General features: G+C 50.6%; 1 protein-coding gene across 1 annotated transcript in view; it reads right to left on the bottom strand.

Moving 5' to 3' along the window:
• The window catches only part of FER1L5 (fer-1 like family member 5), a gene marked incomplete at its 5' end in the record, with an annotated part of 77,747 nt that overhangs the window by 51,379 nt on the left and 2,541 nt on the right, over positions 1-23,827 (bottom strand). The window contains 1 exon segment of the mRNA XM_079109529.1: positions 23,419-23,471. Coding sequence (XP_078965655.1) covers positions 23,419-23,471 — 53 coding nt within the window.

The following is a 23,827-nucleotide window of genomic DNA, read 5'->3' as shown; positions in this document are numbered from 1 at the left end:
GCATCTTCGAAGACACTAACAATTTTCTGCATTTTAAGGTGGGTGGTGAGTTCATGGGAACTTTACACTGCACATAAACTTTTTGGTGTATGCATTTCATAATATAAAAAGCAGCAGAACAGTATGTAAAATACTGGGAACCAGTCACGAAGAACCATGTATTGTATGATTCCATGTACATGAAGTGTCCAGAGTAGGAAAACCTATGGACAGAAATTAGACCGGCAGTTGTCTAGGGTTGGGGAGGTGGGAGGGAAATGGGGAGAGAGTGCTCCCAGGCCATTGATCCCAATAAAGCTTTTATTTAAAAAACAGGTAGCGGCAGGGTGCAGTGGCACACCCCTCTAACCCCAGCAACCCAGGAAGCTGAGGCAGAAGGATCACAAGTTCCAAGTCAGCTGCAGCAACTTAGTGAGGGCACCTAAGCAACTCAGGGAGACCTTGTCCTCAAAATAAAAATACAAAAGGCTGGGGATGTGGCTCAGTGTTGAGTGCCCCCGAGTTCAATTCCTGGTACCCAAACAAAATCAAACAAACTAGGCAGAGTATTGGGACCTACAGAAAGGCTCTTGGTGGGTGACGAGATGGTGAAGCTGAAGATGAAGGGAGACAGTTTTGTGGTGGCCGCAGTTCTCAAATTTTAGCACACCACCATCACCTAGAGGGTTTGTTTAAAACACGGCTTGTAAGGCCCCACCCCCAGAATTTCTGATTTGAGAGTCTTGAGTCAGGTCAAGAATCGTGTATTTCTAACAAGTACCCAGGTGATTCTGATGCTGCTGGCCCGCAGGGGACTATGCCACTCTCCTCGTGCCCAAAGGGTCCAATAAATGTATACTGGATGAGCGAGGGATGGTGACTGATGGAGTGTTTGACAGAGAGGATGGGCAGGGATCAATGATGGGCAAGGATGGATGGACAGGGAGTGGATGGTCACTGAGTGGATGGATGGATGGGGGATGGGATGGTCACCAGGTGGACAGATGGGCAGGGAGCCAGATGGACACTGGGTAGACAGGTGGATGGGGGGTGGATGGTAATTGGGTGGATGAATGGAGTTCCAGAGTAGTGAAGGAAATTGGGGCTAGAAGTTGTAATATGGAAAGGAGTTTAAAGAAGAACATGAAGTCTAGACCTAGTTTTGACTCTGGTTCACTGCCTATTCGCTAGGCAATGGGGGGTGTTATGGTTTAGATAAGAGGGTGTCCCCCAAAAGCTCACATGTGAGACAATGTAAGAAGGCTCAGAGGAGAAAAGATTGGGTTTTGAGAGTCTTTACCTGATCAATGAATTAATCCCAGATGGGATTAACTGTGTTACCTGGAGGCAGGTAGGATGTGGCTGGAGGAGGTGGGAATCGGGTGTGGCTTTGGGGGTATATATTTCTGTATCCGGGGAGTGGAGTCTCTCCTGCTTCCTGAGCACTGTGATGTGAAGCTGCTTCCCTCTGCCACGCTCTTCCGCCATGATGTTCAGCCTCACCTCAAGCCCCGAGGAACGGAGCTGCCTTCTATGACTGAGACCTCTGAAACCTCTGAGCCCTCAAATAAATCGTTCTTCCTCTATAATTGTGCTGGTCAGATCATGTAGTCACAGCAGCAAAATAGTTGACTAAAACATTGGCAAGTGACTTCATGACCCTGAATGTCATTTTCCCCATGTATAAAATGTGGGTAAACAATGCCTATGAATGTTTCAGAGCTAATATCCATGGAAGAGCTCGCTCAGGCCTGGCAGACCGTTGCTTGCTTTCTACTTTTTTTTTTTTTTTTTTTTTTTTTTTGGTAGTAGGGATTGAACTAAGGGGGCACCCTACCACTAAGCTGCACCCTCAGCCCTTTTTATTTTTTATTTGAGACAGGGTCTTGCAAAGTCACCCATGGTAGCCTTGAACTTTCCATCCTCCTGCCTCAGCCTTCTAAGTACTGGGATTACAGCCATGCACTCCCACACCCGGCTTCTATTCCTTACAGAATAATCTGATGGGTTACCATCATATATCACTGGGCTGTACTGTGTGGTTGACACTAGAGGCTTGTAATTCAGGTCCATCTTGTTTCCATAGGGGCCGATGCTGACCTCAAATTGGATCAGGTTCTTAAAGTTGGGCATCATGGGTACAAGGAGAGGAAGATGACGCACAGGCCATACTTTTGGCGGTTCTGCTGTTTCTAAAACGATAACCATCACCCATCCCCCATCCAATAGTAAAGGGGAGAACAAAGCCACACTGAAGATCGGGAAGAGATGCCCTGTTTCTTTCAAAGTCACCTTTGCTTCTCTTCAGAGTGAGCCAGGGCTTTAATGAGACCCTTCTCGCACCACGGTTGGTCAAGAGTTGAGTCCTCTCGGACCCTCTGTCACTTGGCCTCCCCTCCATGGAGTTGGGCAGAAAGGGCCTCTACTCTGGTCAGGCCAGCCCGGCCCATTCTGAGTGGAGGAGCACCTTCCTTTTTGTCTAAAGCCCTCCCCCCCAGAAGAGTGGGTCCAGGGCAGGCAGGGTGCGGGGCTGGGGGTGGCGCAACACCACACCCCGAAAACCTGCACCTTTCCACTTCCTGCCTCAGCTGCTCACTGTCCCCTAATTATGTCCTTCCCACCATTGCTCTTACCTGCCCAGGCCCTCTGTCCACCTCAGCCCCTTCCATTTCTGTCACCAGCTTCTGCTCTATTTCTGCATTCCCCCCTGCTCACCGGCTTATCTCCCTCCATCGTCTCCCACCCGAAGCCTGTCTGGCTGCCATCCCAATCTTGTCTTCTCCACTTCTCATACAAGTTTCTTGGTATCTTGTTTCCTCACCCTGTCTCCAACTTCTCCCTCTCTTCTACGGTGGCCAGCATCTCCTGAGCATGGCTACCAGGGCCTTCCTGAGAAACTTGCAGACACCCTTCGGTTCTCGCCGCGCTCTCTCATGCACATTGGAGATCCACCAATCACCCTTTTTCCCCTCCCGAAAGGGTTTCTGCAGACTCCCCTCCCCTGCCTCTCAGCCTATGGCTCCTGAAGCTCCACGCTCAGACTCCTTCTCCTTTCTCCACTTCCACTTCTCTCCCTGAGTCATAAATTCCAGACCACAGGTGCAAAACCCTGGTGGACCATCCTGGTGGCTAGCAGTCTCAAGAGCTTGCAATGTGGATGTTTCACAAGCACCTGTCAGAGATGGGATTCATTATCTTCCCCAGACCTGCTCCTCCTCCAGAGGGCCCACCTTGGTGCCTGACACCCCTGACTACCTTGTCCATTGAAGCAGAGAATGGACACGAGCTTAGAGGGTCAGCTTCACTTCTTATGTCTTGTTGGTCACTGACTCTGACTATTCTGTTTCCAAAGGGTCTCTGGAATCTGTCTCCTCAAACTATCCTCTACCAGGACTGTCTCCCCAAATCTCCTTACTGGGTAATCCCAACCTACTCCCCTCTAATCTATTGTTAATACTGCTCCTCATGCCCTTTGTCAATTCAATGGTCCTTCACTGGCTTTGGGAAGAAATCCAAAACCCTTACATTATTTTTCAAAGCCCTGAGAACTAGGGCATCGATGAACATTCTTCCTCCAGTAGGTTATGCATTTCTTAAAATGAACCTTATCTTTACTGGGTGCCCCCACCCTTCCACCAGCCTTACCTTACCACTGGAGATTGGCAAACATGAAGGTGCCAGTGCAGACTTAGTAAATACTAAGGCGGATTGAGCAAGCATCTTTACACATCCAACAGCTCGCTCAGTCAGGGTTGGTACAGGGTCAGAAACTGGGGTCCACGGTAGATCTGGGGGCAGGCCGAGGGGCTCTCTTCCCCAGGCTGTTTCCCATAGTTACCATCCACCCCGGATCACGTCACGGGGAGAGATCCTTTATCCAAGTTTCTTGCTGGGACTTGACTTGGGTGACTAACTCCATGTAGACTCGGCCTCGGTAAGCTAACCCATCCTTAACAGAGTTGTGAACACACTATGGCAAGAGAGAAGGAAATGGAGAGAAGGGGTGAGAGAGAAAGGGCTGGCACCTGCCGCCGGAATTTCCCACATCAAGGACAAGGTGGTCCGTGACTGCCTGCCTGCCGGCCTGCCTCCAGGTGTCTCCAGCCACAAACTCCGGAAAGAATTCCAGACACGCCAGACACCTGTGTGGCTGGGAACCTCTGGGCCGGATCCCTTTTCTACAACCCTTAGCATCCACTACTTATGCTCATGCAGACCACGTGCCAGCCACCTTGAAGGATCCCGCTGGACCGGGGCTGATAACCACTGAGCATGCGCTCCTCGACTGGCCAATCAGGGCACACGCCGCCTCCTTGGCCACAGTGATTGGTCGGAGGAGACCACACAACGACCGAGGGAGGCCAATTAGAGTGCTTCCCTGGTTCCCAGCCGGCGCTGGGGGGAGAGGGAGGGAAGGAGCCTCCTCCCAGCGTCTGCCTTGGGGCGCCTGGGGCTCCTCCTCACCCAGAGTCCTTTCCAGCCTCCTAACTTTTTCATTTAAGCCAATTCGAGCTGGGTTTCTGGCATTTATCCCCACGCCTTTCCACGTCTATCTGCGCCAAGCCCTTTCCTGAAACCTGCCGAAAGTCTTACCCAAGGTCTCGTCTCAGTGCCCTTCCTCCGGGACTGTCTACAGCACCCCGTCTGTCCCTTTATGGGGCCAACCGCTTTTGTCCCACAGACACATGGCTACTTATGTACAGTTTCCTGTCCTCGGCTGGAGTGTGGTGGTCAGAATTCAGGGCCGAGTCCTCCCCAGGCATTGCTCGGCCTCTAGTTTTACAGTGATAACTTTTACCTCCGCTGTCCCTAGAGCTGACACGAGGAGCTTACAGTGTCTCCGTAGATCCTGAAAGGGGCCTTTTTTACCCCCACGCAGAGTCAGGAAGCTGGGGCCAAAGCAAGGCAGGAAGCCAGAGTACATTCCTGGAAGGAGAGAGGGTGAGCGCAGGTGGGACCGGGCGGGAAGGGTGCGGGAGGCTGGGTCTGGGCTTTCCTTGCCTTCGATCTCTTCGCCCGAGGACGAGATCTGGTTGAGGCACAAGCTGACAGTCCCGATCTCATCCCAGCAGTTTCTGCTTGGGCTAGGGAGAAACCACTCCGTGGACTGAGCCCTCGCCCGGGCTCCTGGTTTCCTCCCCTTTGTGCTTCAACTTCTAGAGCCCCTCCGCTCACCAGTTCATGACTCTGATCTTGATGTAGCTGGAGAGGCAGGGCAGCTGCAAAGTGAAGGCAAAAGAGCAGAGAGTCACCCGGGTGGCCCGGTCCTTGCAGAGATATTGAGAGTGATTGGGGAAGTTCGGGGGTCAAGGCCCAGCTCCGTTGCCAGTCAATCCCAGATAAGCTAAATCTAGCAGGGCCCTAATAGAGGTTTGGCCTTAGGTTCACCCACACCAACTTAAGGGAATCCCTTGAAAGGCTCTGGGACTGTGTCACATCATCATTCTTGATCTTAAAATGATCTATTAGTTTAAACTTCAGGACTCAAGAGACCTGGGCCCTCCCTCACTGTGGCCTGATGGAGGATTATGACCCTTACACAACCCTTCAAAGTTTAAATGAGTGCTCACCAAACCATCTCCTCAAAGAGTAAATAAATAATAATAGCTACCACCCTGGGAGGGTTTCTGTTGTCTACCAGCTGAACCATTTCCACAGATGAGCTGAGTGAAACTCTCCACAACCCCACCACCAGGTGCTATTAATGTTCTCATTTTCAGCTGGACTTGGGTGGTGCACACCTGTAATCCCAGCTGCTTGGGAGACTGAGGAAGGAGGATCACAAGTTCAAAGCCAGCCTTAGCAACTTAGCAGACCTTAAGCAACTTGTCAAGGCCCTGTCTCTAAATAAATACAAACAAAGAACTGGGGATGGGGCTCAGTGGTTAAGTGCCCCTGGGTTCCATCCCTGGTACCAAAAAAAAAAAAAAAAAAATCTCATTTTCATATGGGGAAACTGAGGCATGGAGGGGTTGAGTTTCCTGAAGTTCTCCTGCTTCATGCAAGAGGCTGAAACCTCTGACCTCTTAACTACTCTGCCATAATCCAGTGAGGGCTGTGATTTGTTCCTATATGCAGATGGAAAATGAGGCCCAGGGGACCAGAGGGATCTTCTCAAGGTCATATAGTAAAGAGTGGCATCAGGATTTGCGTTCCAGGGACTGGGGATATAGCTCAGTTGGTAGAGTGCTCGCCTCGTAAGCACTAAGGCCCTGGGTTTCAAATCCCCAGCACTGGCAAAAAAAAAAAAGGATTTGAATTCCAGCTTCTGAGTCTTATCTCTACATATGTTTTCCTCATTATTAAAAAGAAAATAATAAGGGAAAAACTCATGTGTAAAACAGGGGTGCTGGGTTTGAGACCTGAGTGGGTCCCAAATCCCCTTATATGGGGCTTCTTATCCTCCTCCTAGCAGTTCCTGAGATGTGGCTGGGAACCTCCTGGTTCTCCACCCTCTTCATTCTTTCTCCCCCCTGCCCTGGTGGCTGGGGACCAAGTGAGGAGTGAGGAAAGGGCTTTCTAGTTGAGCACATAGTAAGAAGTAAGAAACTGCCCGCGTTAAGGAAGAACACTAGGGGCAGAGAGAGATGGGGGCCATCGGCCATCCAGGTCATCCAAGTTATGAATCCTCCAAGTTCAAACTCATGGCCAAACCATCTTTTTATCCACTCTGTTAAGAATTGTCCCCTGGGCTGGGGATATAGCTCAGTTGGTAGAGTGCTTGCCAGGCCCTGGGTTCGATCCCCAGCACCAAAAAAAAAAAAAAAAAAAAAAAAAAAAAAGAATTGTCCCCCCTATCCCAGTTCCTCCTCTAGATTCAAGTGTACTGTTTCCCCTGCTTCTTCTTGGGGCCTCGGGCTGGCCATCACCACAGGCCCATTTTCAGCAGTGCCCCAGCTCTGCTTCCCTGACCAGGTGGCCTTGGGTGCCACCACCTGTGTGTAGTCACCCTGCCTCTCACAATGAAGCTCACATCTGCCTGCTACCCTTCCAAAGGGCTGATGACGATGACCCCAAATGAACCAGCCCCTGGAGACCATGTTCTAGGGGCATGAGTGAAGTCCAGAGGTCGTTGGCCACCTTTACATGTTGGAAGGCCAACATGTGAACATCCACGGAGGATCTGGGCCACATAAAGCCACAGAAAGCGGGGAGGGACCCCAGCAAGGGTGGTAGATGCACTAGGCCTCCTCTTAATTCCCTCCTATCTTAAGAGTCTGTAAGATCATCTAAGGCAGTAGGAGTTAGGAAGAATTGTTGAAAATGATGACTCACCAGGAGGCCCACTGGGGGAAGCTTCTAGAAGCAGCAGGGGGGGAGTTTAGAGGAGAAGAAGGAAGCTAATTTTGTATTGCACAATGAAAGCTATCAGAAAGCTAAGCACTCTCTGGGTAGGCAAGTGATACAACACAAATTCCTCTGCACTTGCACTTATGAGCGAGCTCAAGTTGCCCCGCAGAACTGCGAATTCTTATTGTACACACAGTTCTTAGGAGTTGGCATTGAGTCAAAAGGTCATTAAGGCTTCACCAAGGCTTCAAGAGAACTGTCATGCACGACAGTTACAGATGACCTAGAAGACTGAAAGACTGAGGTCAGACTATGCACCCCAGAGCGCAGAGCATTCTGGAGCCACTCGGTTAAGAGGAAACAGCCCTGTGCCACATACGGTGTAATAACTAGGCTCCCACATGCTTGAGGCCATCTGCGGAGAGCTGTAATTATCTTCAGGGTACTTTGCCTTGAAGGCAGAAAATGTATACTACAATCTAGGATGAGCCTTTGAAGTGATTTGCTTTTTGTTTGTTTTGTTTAGGAGATGAAGTCTCACTCTGTTGCCCTGGCTGGTCTCAAACTCCTGGGCTCAAGTAATCCTCCTGCCTCAGCCTCCCGAATAGCTGGACCACAGGTACCCACTACTGCAGCCCCTTTGTTACCTTTGTTTAATGTGGTGACAGGGCACATTTAAATTCTCTGGAAAGTTCTGTTGCATGGTTCACTCATTGCCTCATACTGGATAAATCAAACAAAGTTTTCCCTGATCTGTCTTGGGCTTCCTTGTGCTCTCTTAAGGTGGAGCCCGCGACTCCCCTCACTGGGCTCCCATCCTCACCTTCCATCCACACTCCCACATGAACATCTGAACTTCCCTTCTCCTGGGGGCAAGGGTGAGCATGAGGGAACAGCCGTACCTGAATCTGGAAGGTCAGGATCTGGTTCCATATTGGGTTGTCAGTTTCAGTCTGCACAATCGTCTTGAGCTGGGAACATCCCAAAGCAGGTGTTATGGTTTGGACCCTCAGTGTCCCCCAAAGACTCATCTTTTAAAGGCTTGGTCCCCACCCGATGGAGCTATTGGGAGCTGGTGGGACCTTTAAGAGGTGGAGCCTGATGGTAGGAAGTGAGGTCACTGGGGGTATGTCCTTGAATGGGAGATTAGGACCTCAGCCCCTCCTCCTCTCTTTGCCTCTTGGCCACCAGGTGGTAAGTAGCTTTGCTTCACCACACGCTCCCACCATGGTTTTGTGTCTTGCCACAGGCCCAAAAGCAGCAGGGCCAGCCGACCATGGACTGAAACCTCTGAAACCATGAGCCAAAATGAACCTTTCCTCCTTTACGCTGTTTCTCTCAGGTGCTTTGTCACAGCGATGGAGAGTTGACTGATACAGCATGGTCAGTGCCAGCCTGTCCCCTCCTCCCACTACTGGCCTCACTTTCCAGCTGTCCCAGTCCAGCCCCCAGATGAACTCTGTGGCACCAAGTGTTCGGGCTTGTCCTTGAGGGTTGTCCTTGGACAACTTCTCATCAGCTACAACTCCAGTCCCTTGGTTACTTATCTCAAAGCATTTGCCAGGTCTGAATTCCTCAGTATTTCTCCTTAAATCGCCTTCCAGTGAACTTTTTTTTCTCTTTATTCTTTTTTTTTTAAGCAATGCTACGAACACAGGACCTCATACAGGATAAGTAAGCACCCTCCCCCTGAGTTACATCCGTAGCCCTTTCATTTTTAAATAGGTACAGATAGGGCTACAACTTTTACTTCATGAGTGCATACACATAGTTTATGCTAGATAAATTCTAAGATCCCAGCTGAAAAATGGCCCACCCCACAGCTGATGACAGAATACCCTTGAAACCATCAATTGACATAAATTGTAAACTTAGCCTTACTCTAGGCAATGGTGGCATCTATGAAATCAAGTGTTAGTTGACTTTGTTAAGCTTTTTAGGTACACGAACAGATCAAACATTTTTAATACGTGTTTCCCTTCTCACCCAAGAACCTCTTCACTAGCTCTGGCAGACCCCGACCACAGGAAAATAAAGGCGCCGTGTGGTGATTTTAAATATGTACACATGCTCTTTAGTACTTCTCCCTTCAGAAGGCGGACCTTAATTCTTCTCTCCTGACATGTGTGCTGGATTTAATGACTAGTTTTAACAGATAGGAGTAAAATGATGTTTTGTGACTTCCGAGACAAACCTATTTAACTTTGACCTAGCCTTCCCCAAATTTGAACATGGGATTTTTTTTTTTTTTTTTTTCGGTACTAGGGATTGAACCCAGCGGGTACTTGACCAGTGAGCCACATCCCCAGCCCTTTTCATTTTAAGGCACAGTCTCACTGAGTTGCTTAGGCCTCGCTAAGTTGCTGGATCTAGCCTTGAACTTGTGATCCTCCTGCCTCAGCCTCCTGAGCTGCTGGGATTCCAGGCCTGGTGCTTGCCACATAGGACCTCACCCCTGCCGGCACATTTTGGAAAATGCTACTTGGTGTTTTTAGAGGTTCCTGGAAGGTTGGCAGTTCTCTTGCCTGAGTTTTTTCATTTACAGATGAGGAAACTGAGGCCCGGGGACCATACCACTGCAGTTGTTGGTGGGCTGTTCTTTCGTCCACTCATTTGCCCGCCACGTTTGACTCTTGTGGGCATCTTCTTCGTGCGAGGCCCTGGCCTCCACCCCTCCACAGCCCCAGCCCAGGGGCTCGCACTGCTTCTTGGTAGGTGAGGCGGGATGCCATTTCTGGGGTCCCAGCCCACTACTGTTCCCAGGCGCCACATTCTCTAGGGTCGAGACCCTTCTTCCTCTTACCTTCTCCCCAATGAGTTCCACCTCCAGCGTAGGATTCGCTGTTGGGCGTTTCTCTATGGATAAGAAAGTCTGAGATGGCAGCAGCCTTTTTTAGGAGGTGGAAATGGAAGGTAACACACCACTTCAGCCCACCCCTGCGGTAGCCTGGTTTACTAGCCCCTGGGCAGCCGTGTCTGCAGGGACCGCTCTGCCCCTTCTGTGTGACATCCACATCATGGCGTGGGGCGGGGTGGGATGGTCAGCAGTACAGTGAGTCTGCATCCGGCATCAAAGGCAAGGGGACACCCGTGAGACCTTCGTCAGACGGTCTTGAGGGACTTCATCTCACCCTGCCCCCCACCCCGCAGCTTAGGTCAGTATCCAAAGGAATGAGGAGCCCCGCGAGCTTCCGGCTGCTCCCTGCCCCCCGGCTCCAACCGGAATGAAGATCCTCCGCGCAGTAGATGAAGAACTGTAGGTAAGCCATGTTGATGGGGACTGCCGTCGACTTGAAGACCTGGACGTCGGTATCGTAGGGCAGCTTCTGATCCACCTGAGAGCAGACGGGGTCAGGGACGTGGGAGGTCACAGCCAGGGCCACCCAACCTCCCGCTTGGCGCAGGCACAGCAGGTGAAGGAGGGATGTGCGGGTCAGAGGCCAGGGCAGAAGATGCTCCTGGGGCCGGTGGGCAGCCTCACCGGGGCCTGGTCGCCTGCACCAATGGCACAGATGGTGACTTTCAGGTAGCCTCTCACACCGCTGCTGGATTTATTTGGGTGGCACAGGCCCAGCCATTTCCTTACGAGTGCGTGACCTGGAGAGGCAGAGGGGCTGTGGGAGACCAGCCTCGAGTCTCCATTGCTCTCCCTGAAACCAGTCGCTGATGCTGGGGGTGGGGGAGCAGGAAACGTGTCTCTCACATCCTGGTTCCCATCCAACAGTGAAGGAACTCGGGAGCCACCTCAGCCATTAGGGGATGCTGGTGTCCTCCTAGGGTTGCCAGCTATTGCCTCCGTGAAAGAGGGACCCCCGTCCACCCTGGGAACCTGCTTCTGTGACTGGCCTGGACTGGAGCCAGACACGATGGAGGCAGCCACCTGCCCCACCCCAAAACCCAAATCTTAACCTGGTGGTATGTCCTGGCCAGGTCACGGTGGGCACTGCCACTCAAACTCAATCTCCCACATAACAGTGGTTATGGAGGTCGGGGTGGGGTGGAGAGGAGGGATGGAGAGAGGATGGTCTCTGGGTACAGGGGTGCTGTTGAAGAGGAAGGAATAAAGCTTCTACTGTTCCAGAGCACGTAAGGTAACTACGGTTGGCCACAACTGTCCGTTTCCGGGGCTGGGGTTGTGGCTCAGTAGCAGAGCTCTTGCCTAGCACATGTAAGGCACTGGGTTCTATCCTCAGCACCTCATGAAGATAAGTAAATAAAATAAAGGCATTATGTCCATCTACAATGAATATATGTCAATGTATATATTATATAATTGATCTATATATAAATTATATAATATATACATTGATATATGTATAGCCATGTGATATATATTTATTTATATTATATATTATATTGTTTATATATATTGATTTATATTATATAATTGATATATATCTGTGTGATATATATTTATTTATATTATATATATTTATATTATCTATCTATCTATGTATCTATCTATATAAATATAAATTGTCTGTTTCAAAATAGCCAGCAGGAGAATTCTGACTGTTAAACACACACAATGATTGAGGTGATGAATATGCCAGTTACCTGATCTGATCAGGACACATTGTGTACATGTATCGAAGTTTCACTTTGTACCCCATAAATATGTACAATTGTTAGTTGTCAAAAAAAAATATTTTAAAACCAACTTAAATCACCCAATACTGGACTCATGAAACAGAAATCCAACTCAGGGTTGCAATAAAAGTTTAACATTTGACCCAAAGGGATGCCCTGAGTTGTTCAGAAGAAGATGCTGTTATAATAAAGTAAGGGCTGGGTGCAGTGGCACACGCCTGTAATCCCAGTGGCTCGGGAGGCTGAGGCAGGAGGATCTCGAGCTCAAAGCCAGCCTCAGCAACTTAGCAAGGCACTAAGCAACTCAGTGAGATCCCGTCTCTAAATCAGATGCAAAATAGGACTGGGGATGTGGCTCAGTGGTTAAGTACTGGGTTCAATCCCTGGAACCAATAAATAAACAAATAAATAAAGTAAGATAAAATACCATAGAGTACAGTAAAATATTATCAAGTACAGAAAGTCATTTGTGCCCTCTAATACTCTCTCCCCACGTGGTGGGATTTTGAGGTGATTTGACCCCGGCTTGATTTTTCTCAGTAGGACACACCTGGAGGGGTAACAACTGTCACCTACCTGGACAATGGTAGATAAACCCAATGTCTGTCTGGAAAGACAAGAGTGGAGTGAGGGTTAGTGTCGTGCTGGACACAAGCTTCCGCGTCCTCCGCCAACGCACGTGCGCTAGAGGCTCAGTCCCCAGCTTGGTACTCTTGGAAGGGGGTGGAACGTAGGGGGAGGGACATTGGGGGCCTGACCCCAAAGGGTGATGGTGGGACTCTGGCGCCTTCCTCTGTCTCCCCCTTACTTCCTGGCCATGAAGTGAGCTACTTTGCTCCACCCTGCACTCCTGTCATGACGGGGCACCAAAGACCCAAAAGAACAGGTCCAATCATGGACTGAAACATCCATGACTGTGAACCCTAAGAAGCCTTTCCGTGTGCCTGTGTTTCCATGAGCCCCGGCCACACACACCCTCCTGGCCTGCACCGAACCAGACCTCAGGCCTTCGGCCAGGGAGAGGGAGAGCCACAGCCTCTGCTCCTACCGTGACCATCCCCGTCCCCCAGGGCAGGACACACGTGCACACATGCGTGCATGCACGCACGCACGCACGCACGCAGTCTCAGGGATTTGTGATAGTAGGGAAACCTGACTTATCACATGCCTCCAGCCAAGGTTGTCACACCCACCTACCCCATGACTGTATTTGCTACTGGCGCTTGACATAATCTTTGCCTTAACTTGTCTGAATTTTACAATAACTGGGAAGGGAGGCCCATTGTCACCTCCACTCTGCACAGGAGGATCCTGAGTTTGAGAGACGTGGCCAGAGCCTTAAAAACAGTGAAGAGGCCTGCCCTGGAACAGGCTTTACCCAAGAGAAATGAAGGCATGTGTCCAGACTAAGACTTGTATCTAAATGTTTACAGTAGCTTCACTGTCATAGCCCCAGCATGGAAGCAGTCTAAATGGCAACTAACAGATGAACTGATAAACAAACCCTTATGTCCATACAATGGACAATTAGCAATAAAAAGGAACAAACTGTTGCTATGTGCAACATGGAATGAAGCTCAGAATAACTGCATAGTGAAAGAAGCAAGATGAAGAAGGGTATATACCATAGGATTCCATTTATCTGACACTCCAGAAAATGTAAACAATCTATAGCAAGAGAGAGTAGATCAGTGCCAGGCATGGTGGCACATGCCTGTAGTCCCAGCAACATGGGAGGCTGTGGCAGGAGGATCATAAGTTTGAGGCCAGCCTCAGCAACTTAGCAAGACCCTGTCTCAAAGATAGATAGATAGATAGATAGATAGATAGATAGATAGATAGATAGATAGATAAATAAATAGGCTGGAGGATATAGCTTAGTGGTAAAGCACTTCTGGGTTCAATGCCCAGGAAAGGAAAGAAGGGAGGAAGGGAGGGAGAGAGAAAGGAGAAAGAAGAAAGAAAGAGGGGAAAAAATAAAAAAGAAAGAAGAATCAGTGATTGGCTAGGGATGGGAGGAGGTAGGATGGAAGTGAGAGGAAGGGAACTTTTGGGGGATGATAAATATGACAGATATTTATTATCTTGATTATGATGGTGGTTTTATGGGTGTGTACTTATTTTTTAAAATAGATTACACATTTAAATATGTGCAATTCATTCTATAGCCACTGTATCCCAATAAAGCTACAGCAAAACAAAGGAAATACAGGCTCAGCCACTCCTGATAAACAGCAGATCTAGGCAGCAACCAGGAATAGCTACCGACAAGGAAAGAGCCCCACAGACATTCTGCGCCTCCTGCTGAAGTCACCTTGCTAAATAATTGCTCCCAGCCTGATCAAGCCTCTGGATAGGGAAATGGGGCAGAGGATGAGATACGACTCCCTGGAAATGCAATCCAGACTGGAGAATAACAGGTACAACTACTGTTTCCTTAACAAGTAAATTGCAAGCTAAAGAAAAAAAAAATTTAAAGGGGACCAACGGAGGACTGGGGCTGTAGCTCAGTGGCAGAGCACTTGCCTAGCATGTGTGAGGCACTGGGTTCAATCCTCAGCACCACATAAAAATACACAAATGAAGTAAATGCATTCTGTCCATCTACAACTACAAAAAAAATATTTTTTAAATGGGGGGGGCAATGGAATAAGAAACCTAAACTGCATATTAGCTAGCTGCAATGAATGAATCTGGTTTGAATCCTGATTTGAACAAACTTTAAAGAATTCTGACTGGGCACAGTGACGCATGCCTGTAATCCCAGCAGCTGGGAGGCTGAGGCAGGAGGATCACAACTTAGCGAGGCCATAAGTAATTCAGTGAGACCCTGTCTCTGAATAAAACATAAAAAGGGTTGGGGATGCAGTGATTAAGCACCCCTAGGTTTAATCCCTGGTACTGGAAAAAAAAAAAAAAAAAAACTGAATTTCAGTATCCATATGCAATATTTGGTGTGGAATCAAGCAATATTTGGGACATAGTGAATCATAACTGTTTATATAAATTACAGGGGTCTGTTGTTTTAGACAAGCTACTGCATTGAGTCCCAACAGACTAGACTAAATATCAAAGTGAGTCACCCATGCTGAAGTTCCACCACTTAAATTATTATGTGACCTTAACAATCGGGAGAGTAAGAGCCAAATTCCCCAACCAGGTGCATCTGTACGACAATGAACTTCCTTCTGTTTTAATCCTTATGAAAAGGAACTTCTTGTTAAGCAGTCAGTTATTTTCCTATTATTCTGTCCCCCTGTCCCTACCTCACAAGAAAAGGAACTCTGTGACGACCAATTTGCTTTTCTATCTTATTATTTTGGAGGGGGTAAGTAGGATCTGAACCCAGAGCCTCACGCATGCTAGGCAGATACTCTTCCTCTGACCTGCATCCCGAGCCCTACTGTGTTTGAGGTGGGGTCTTGCTAAATTGCCCAGGCTGCCCTTGAACTTGCCTCAGCTCATGAGTCTCTGGGATTACAGGCATGCACCACCATGCCTGGCTAGTTTCTCTTTTTTTGTCAGTCATTCTCTGTCCATAAAACCAACTACCTCTGTACAGCCCATTATTCTGTTTTATGGGGTAATCAAGTATCACCCCATTCTGGAATCTCAAAATAAAACCTATTAAAATCATTAAACTAAATTGTCACTTTGTCCTTTGACAGATCTAAGAAGTATCTGTTGTTTATCTAAGATTCAAATGTAACCAGGCGTTGTGTATTTAAACTAGCAACCAACCTTTTCCTGATATTCCTGGATTTTGAGACTCTTAGTTCAACCCTCCCTGACTCTATAAACTCCTTCTCGATCAGCTGTGTCTTTTCAAAATTACATTGTTTTACTCTGTCCTCACGGTCAGCAATCTTTCTTTGGGTTTCTCCAACGCTTAATGCTGGCCTTTTTGTTTCCTTCACTCCCCTGGCCTGGAAGCAGAGATTTGACGTGTGTGCACAGTATCATGGGTTTGGGTAACTCAAGATGGCGCCCAGTACTTCCCTAATTGCTATATACTTCAATTCTCACAGTGACCCCGCAGGTTGGGTCTATTATTATTCCCACTTTACAGGCAAGGAAGTAGAGGCTCAGAGTAATTTGTCTAAATCACCTAGTTGGTAGGTGGATCCAAGCAAGCCTGGATCCTTCCTTTCCCCTAGACCTGAGCCTGGAACCCAGTGAGGGGTCCGTACAACTGTTTTTACCAAGCCTGCTACTTTATATGCTGGGCTCACTTGGAATCTCCCGATCTCTGCTTTGGATCTTGCCAATGATGAGTTCACCACCTGCAAGGAGGAGTTCCCAGAGAGATCTTAATTATTCACAACCCCAATTTCCCCCATCCCCTGTGGAAGCAATAGGAAGGATCTATCCAGGGTCCTCTGGGATTTGTGGAATGATTCCTAATGGCCAGTGCTTACACATGATTTTTTCCTCGTTTACTTCACAGAGGAATCCTGTGAGGTTCAGATGTTTAGTTCCATTTCATGGATCAGAGAGGCAACCCACTCGCCCCAGGCCAACACAAAGCAAGGCATTGCCCTGACTTTCGGCACCACATTTCCTCAGGGTTGTTTCTGTCTCGTTCCCAAGAACATGTAACTGCTTCCGGGGGCGAAGGCTCCTTGTTCTCCTCAGACATGTGTTCTCCACTGGGAGTGGCTCCCTCTGGTTGGAGAATGGAGTCGTCCACTCTGAGGGGCCTCTGGGGACGTGAGAATCCTGGCACATGGAAGTGGTTACCTGTCTACCTCAGGGCCCCCTCTCAGGCCTGCCTGTCGGCCATCCATGACATTTGTTAAATGAGTGAATGAATGAGAAATCTGGGCTACTGGTGGTGAAGAAGGTGGTAGAGAGGCTGTTTGGGGTCAGAGAGACAATCTTAAGGGACCCTGGCTCTAAGGGCAGGGGCTGGGGTTGAAGTGCTTCTCAGGGTTGAAGCAGGACAAGAAAGTGGGGCCATTTTGCTGGCGACCAGTTTGGCTCCTCACCTGGATCAAGATGACCTCGTCAAAGAACTTTGCAGGAATCTCATGGAAATTCTGGAAGAAGATCTGCGAGGCAGAGAGAATTGGTAGGGCGTGAGGTGGACCCATGTTTCTCCCACCACTCCATCAAGGACCCAGTACAAACCTGAAACCTCAGAACACTGTGCTTCTTTCCCCAACCTGAAGCATTTCAATGACTTTCAGTTTAAGACCACCCTCAAGTTCCTCCAGGAACACAGGATTCCTGGGCTCCCGGGGGGCTTTCTGTCCAGGCAAAGGGGGAGGGGGCCCCGGAGAACCTAACCAGCTAGCTGTCCCAGTGTTGTGTCTGGATGCAAGGTGTCCCCCCAAAACTCCTGTGTCAAAATGCAATAATGTTCAGTGTTGAGAGATGGGACTATGACAGCCGTGATCTACTCAGTCTATCCTAGTTTCAATGACCTAACTGGGTGGTCTTTGCAGGCTGGTGGGGTGGGCCTGGAGGAGGTGGGTCACGGGTGTGCCCAGGAAGGACTGCTTCCTGGCCACTAAGAATGGAGCAGCGCTCCTCCGCTGCACAGACCCACCAGGATATCCTGTCTCACCTTGGGCAACGGGGTTGGCCCACCCTGGACTAAACCTCTGAAGCTGTGAACCAGAATAATCTTTTCCTCCTCCAAGTTGTTCTTGGGTATTGCTTTCGCCAGCTTTTTCACTGTTGTGACTAAAAACCTGAGCGGAACAATTACAGAGGAGGAAAAGCTTATTTGAGGGCTCACAGTTTCAGAGGTCCCATTCCATAGTCAGCAGGCTCCATGCCTCAGGGCTCAGGTGAGGCAGAACATCATGGTGGAAGAGCGTGGTGGAGGGAGCCAGCGCACATGGTGATCGGGAAGCAGAGAGAGACTCCGCTCTCCAGATACAAAATATATACCCCAAAGGCACGCCCCAATTCCCACCTCCTCCAGCAGCACCCTACCCACCTCCAGTTACCACTCTGTTGATCCCATTGGGGATTCATTCACTGCTTGGGTTAAGACTCTATAACTCAATCATTTCTCCTTTAAACCTTCTTGTCTTGTCTCCCACATGAGCTTTTGGGGGACACCTCACATCCAAACCATAACAGGTATTCTGGTCACAGTGATGAAAAGCCTTCACCTCCTATGTTGCCCTGCCCAACTCCCTGCAGTAGCCAGAACCTCCTTTCTTCTGATACTCTCCTGCTTAAGCCCTCCATGGCTCCCGAGGGCTGTCCATGAGAGGACTCCACTCTATTTTGTAGACTCCCATCCAGCCATCCCCATATTTGCAGTTCTAACAACAAATGAAGTCGCTTCTTGCTTCCAGGTCTTTGAAAACACCGTTCCTTTCTTCTGACTCATCTCCTCCCCCACAACCCCCTCCATCTTTCCCTGGTAGACTCTTCCCCCAAGGTCTATGGAGCCTTGTCTGAGTCCCTCTGCTGCTGCCCCAGCCTCACTGCCCGCTCACTCTGCCCATCTTCCATTGTCCTGTGGTCTTTCATTCGTTCATCTCTTCACCAATGAACAGACATAGATCAGACATGATGCTGTAAATTGGGGATCCAGCAGCGACATGGTCTGACCTGCATTTTTTTTTTTTTTTTTTTTTTGGTGCTGGGGATTGAACCCAGGGCCTTGTGCTTGCGAGGCAGGCACGCTACCAACTGAGCTCTATCCCCAGCCTGACCTCCTTTTTTGAGGCTCTGTTAATAGTGCTCCCAGACCTGCCAGCCCTCTTTTTCCCTGATGAAATTGCTTTGGGGTTCACATGCTGGGCCCGCTCCCACCGGACCACTAGCGCCTCAAACGCAAGGCTCCAGATGATGGCGTTCTGTATTCCCCGTGCCAAGCACAGTGCCCAGCCCCCAGCAGGCGCTCGGTAAATGCTTGTAGGAGAGCTACCTGAAGACACCCTGATGAGAAGCCTGCGGGAGCACTCACCTCCACCTCCCGCCTGCCCGCGTGCCCTGCCTGCCCCGTGTAGCCTACCTCGTTGAAGAAGGGGTTGCTCCCCATCTTCATCCGCGTGTTATGCTGGTGGCCTGCAATAGTCACCTTCACTATGGCCTTGATGTTGTTGCTCATGAGCTGTCGCCCTTCAAACACCTTCACCCGAACCTATAGAGGAGACACACAGGAGACGCTGGGGGCCCAGGCTCCCCTGCTCCCCAGGGACTGTTCTTTCCGTTGTTCTGAGAAGCAGCATTCTACGTGCTGTGGGTAGGGAGAGATCCCCTGGGGAAAGCTAGGAGCAGCTGGACCAGGGCAACCTTGGTTAGCAAAGTCCTGGGCTGCCATTGTAAAGAGCTAGATTTTCTCCCAGGACACTGGAGTTTTTAAAGCAGGTGTCTGACAGGATGGCCGGACATCTTTGCTTTCAAAGACGACCACTTTAACTAAAAAATCGACGGGAGGGTTGGGGTGCAGCTCAGGGGTAGAGCACTTTCCTAGCATGTGCAAGGTTCTGGGTTCACCAAAGAAAGGAAGAACGGCAGGAGAGAGCGGTGTCTGGGAGTTCAGGAGGAGGCCGTCTGTGTGGTGGCGGGAAATGACAGGGGTGGCCCCAGGCAGGGGATGGGCATGGAACGGGAGAAGCGGGGCAGTTGGCGACAGGAAGAGCTGGGATTTGGCCATTGACTGGATGCAGGAAGAGGGGAGTCAAGGCTGACTTTGCCTCCTGCGTGGGTGGCCTGCTGACCTTCCTCTTCTTTTCCTTTTTTTTTTTTTTGTACCAGGGATTGAACTCAGGGGCACTCAAACACTGAGCCACATCCCCAGCCCTATTTTCTATTTCGTTTAGAGACAGGGTCTCACTGAGTTGCTTAGTGCCTTGCTGCTGCTGAGGCTGGCTTTGAACCTGAGATCCTCCTGTCTCAGCCTCCCTAGCTGCTGAGATTACAGGCGTGTGCCACCATGCCCGGCTAGGTGGCCTGCTGGGAAGCTGGCAGAACTGTGGCAGCAATGTTAGGCCACAGGGTAGGAATCAGAGGGAAGTTGGTAAGACATGGGATGGGCTTCTGGACTTCCCCTGGGCCCCCTCACACCGTCCTCAGCCTCTCTCGCATAGTTCACTTTGACCTTGTTGGAGCCTCGCTTGTGTAGCCAACAGTCCGAGGACTTAGAAGGGCGGGTCCATGCCTTCTGCCTCCCCAGCATCTACAGGGGCCTGCAGGTGCACACCGGGCCCCTCCTCCCACCTCACCAGACCGCCTCCAGCCCCCCAGAAAGGCCCCTGGAGGAGCAGGGGATGCAAGGAGGATCTGAGACCCTGAAGCTGGGTCTGACCGTGACCTTGTGGAGGGGAGGAGCTGCTGGGGAGCACAGTAAAGATGTCAGGTGGGTCATATGACTTTCAACCTGGAGGGGCCTCACCTGAAAGTGCTGGGGCTTCGAAGACAGGGGCCCTGGCACGGTGGTGCCGGGGACCATCAGTTTCTGACGGACGGCCTCTTTCACAGTTATGCCCAGCAGGTCTTCCTTGTCTGGGGAAGCAGACCAGGGAGGGCCGAGGCTGGAGCTCAGGGGGTGTGGAGGCATTCCCTGCTTTCACCACTCTGCCCCCCACGACCAGCCACTGACCGAAAACACGGCCGAGAGGCCCTGACTGTTCTGACACGTCCTCGCCAGAACATTCCCAGGGGCCCCGGCCACCCTCGGTGACTGTGGATCCCCGGACCCAACTCTTCACACTGGGGGCTCTTGGCAATGGCCATCCCGTCTCCCCCTATGCCCACCGAAGGCTGGGCCTTTGTTTGGAGATGGTGAGTGGACACACCAGGAGACGGATGACCTTAGCCAGATGTCTGCGGAGCTGGCCACTAAATCTGTGTGGTTCCCAGGGACCCTAACCTGGTCACGATCCTTCTGACAGCCTCTAGGGCTGGGTGTCAAAGGTTCCAAAGAGCCATGGAGCTCGGCTTGGAGAAGCCCAGGGAAGGACAAACCTGTTCTCTCGAAGTCCTCTTGGGTCATATGGTACACCTGTAGATTGACAGTACACTGCAAAGCAAAGGCGGGGGATTTGCCAGCCGGACCCTGGAATCCTTGGCAGAGTCACAGCACCGGAACCCCTCCCAGGCCTGCTGGGTCCACAGCCAATCCTCTGGAGGTTAGTGGCAACGCCCATGATACGGGCCCACACCGTGCGTGGCTCGGGAGCAGGGAAGTCATAAACCGAAGAGGGGAGAGCAGTGGGTACAGCGGAGAACACCAGGAAGATGAAGGAGCCGCACAGTGGTGGCGATGGCAGAAGATGGTGGCAAGAGGGTGGTGAGGAGAGGAGGAGGTGACGGGGCGCCCATCCAGAACCATCTCTCCCCGTAGTTCAGCATCTCCGACCTCCTCAAAGACCTCCTCGCTGACGTCCTGCCTCCCGAGTCCTCGCCACGAACCAGCTTCACACCTTCACCAGGATCCCTCGCTACAATCCCCAAGGGCTGAGCCACCAGAGCAAGGCCGCCACTCAGCAGCACAGACCCCAGGGTCCTTCAACTCGGCCACCCCCTGCCTCAGCTCTGCCACCTCACCTTCATCCTCCCACCGTGTGCCAGAAGCAGAGGCAGCCCACCCGCCTCTTCTCCAAGTGCTGAGGATCCCGCCTGGATTTGCCTTCTTTTCCTGCCCGCTGGGAAAAGGCAGGCCCTCCTGACAGACTGAATATACAAATGAAGGAGGCCACGCACACGAAAAGTAAAACAATGACGGCGATGGCAGCAACCTGCAGGGAAGCCAATCCGTTATCTAGAGCAACCAGCCCAGGAAGCCAGCCTTGGGAAGTCCACCTCTTGGGAAGTCAGACCACTATCTCTAACAACCATCCAGGAAGCCAGACAATGCCCATCAGCCTCAAATGACCAGGACTTGATGAATAACCACCTGACGGCTGCCCTAATTTTTGTTCCCATTTGCAACTTAAGACCGAGTAGAGAAATAGGCACCTGAGCCAATCACAGGGGGTGCTGGGATTCTAGTTAGCCTGTCTTTGGCTTCCCATGCACCAGCTCCACTCTGCTCGTGCCAAGCCTGTCCTTTCCCTGCAAAAAGCCCCTGCCTGCCTTCAAGTGTCGGCTAAAACTCAATTTTGCATCCCAGTGTTTACTCTTTCAATTGATCTTTCCCAATAGATGGCTGGATGGGGAGACGCCAGGTGCGTGTCAGGGTGGGGGAATCTGGACACAACGGCAGTGGGCTGCTGCCCTGCTCCAGTGCAGAAGCTCAGCTCTACCAGCTGCTCTTATTTCCCAAGCTGCCTGCCTCGGCCTTCCTGGGCTTGACTCACATCTGTGGGCTCCATGGAATGGTTGAGCAGCATCAGGTCCTTCATGAAAAGGATCTCACGTGATTTTTTCTCCAATGACTTGAGCAGTATCGTGGCCACGCCAATGAACCTAGGGAGGCAAGGAGCAGGTGTGAGATCCAAGCCAGGGGAAGGGCTCTCCTCCCCTGTCCCAGGAATGGCCTTAGCTGGGGCTAAAGAACCTCCTGGGGAAGCAGAAGATCCACCAGAGGGCCCAGGGCCCTCCACTCTCTGGGAAATGGCTTGGAGCTCCCAAGCAAGTACTACTGATTGGACCAAGAGTGGGCACCTGACCAAAGCTGAGCCAATCAGATTCTCTGAACTGGAATAACTTCACTCCCAAGGGGATGTTAGTCTCAGTGGGACATTAGATGGGGCCATGATAGGAAGCCAGGATTCAGCAAGGGAGAAGCAGGAAGTCGAGGTGGCTTCAGAAGGTCATGGCCGCTGCTGGAAGCCCAGGTTCCGATTCTAGCCAACTTGAACTAACAGCCTTCCAGTCCCCACCCCCTTTCCTCCTTGATTGACTGAAGGGCACCCTGTCCTTGCATCTGAATGAGTTGCGAGAGAGAAGAGATGGATCTGCCAGCGCTGCTTTGGTCGGGGAGTCAGGCTCCCCTGTTCCTCTCGGCCTCACCTTTCTTTCTTTGATGGGCTCATGTCCCGAAGGATGATTTGTAGGAAGGAGTCTTTTTCCAGGGGACGGTTCCAGAGGTACCATATTAGGGTCTGTGGAGGGCATGGAGAAGTCAGCATCCTTCCTTCACCCTCCCCGTCACATCTTCCTAGTGAGGAAAGGCTGGGGCAGGGCCTGACACCATGTTTTCCTAAAACCCAGGAGCTTCCCTCATGTCTAATTTCCTGAGATGGCATTCGCTATCTTGCCCAAGGCATGGGGTATCCCATCCGGGTTCCTTGGTTTGAACTGTAAAGGTGGGTTAGGAGTTAAGGGGCTTGGGGGTGGGGCAGCAGAAATGGATTAAAGAGGAAAATGGGGGATCCTTGTCTCTGCTTTGGGCTTCTAGATAGATGAGGATGGCCTGGCCCAGATCAACAGATGGGCTACACCGTGGTCCACCCAGAGTTGGGGAAGAAGCACTAGGAGAGCTGTGGGAATGTGACCTTGTCAGATTGGAAATGCCTTGGCCTCCGGAAAGTGGGTGAGGCTCCCTGTCTGCTCCCCAGACCTCTGGGCACCTGCCTGGACCCCCCCCACCGCCCCCTTGCTGTTGGGGTCGTTGATTCCTCTTCTGGGCTTGCCCTGTGTGTCTACCTCATTCCATATGGGGTCATTCCCTTCTGCCACATGAGTTCTCTTCTTCATATCTGCAGAGACACCAAGGGGCCAGCATTGGTGGTGGGAAAGATTTCAACGTCTGGGCTTGAGTGGGGTCAAGAGACATAGTACACCCTAAGGACTTTTCCCATCTACTTTGGCAGGGGTGAGATGGCATCGACTTTATTTATTTATTTATTTTGGCAGAAGGGGGAGGATGTTTAGAAATGTCTCACTTTTTATCACCCTACATGACAAACAATGCTGTGTTCATTCCATTTTCTTTTGAGGTACATGGTTCCCAGCATCTTACCGTCACGTGGGCTATGAGACTCATTCTGGTCAATGGGTACAGGAGCATATTTGCCACTGCCAGGATCCTGAAATCTCCACTGAGTCTCCAGTC

This window comes from Sciurus vulgaris (genome assembly GCF_902686455.1).
Source record: "Sciurus vulgaris genome assembly, chromosome: 14".
Lineage (NCBI taxonomy): Eukaryota > Metazoa > Chordata > Mammalia > Rodentia > Sciuridae > Sciurus > Sciurus vulgaris.
The sequence above is the reverse complement of the archived record's forward strand: the minus strand, read 5'-3'. Positions and strand labels throughout refer to the sequence as shown.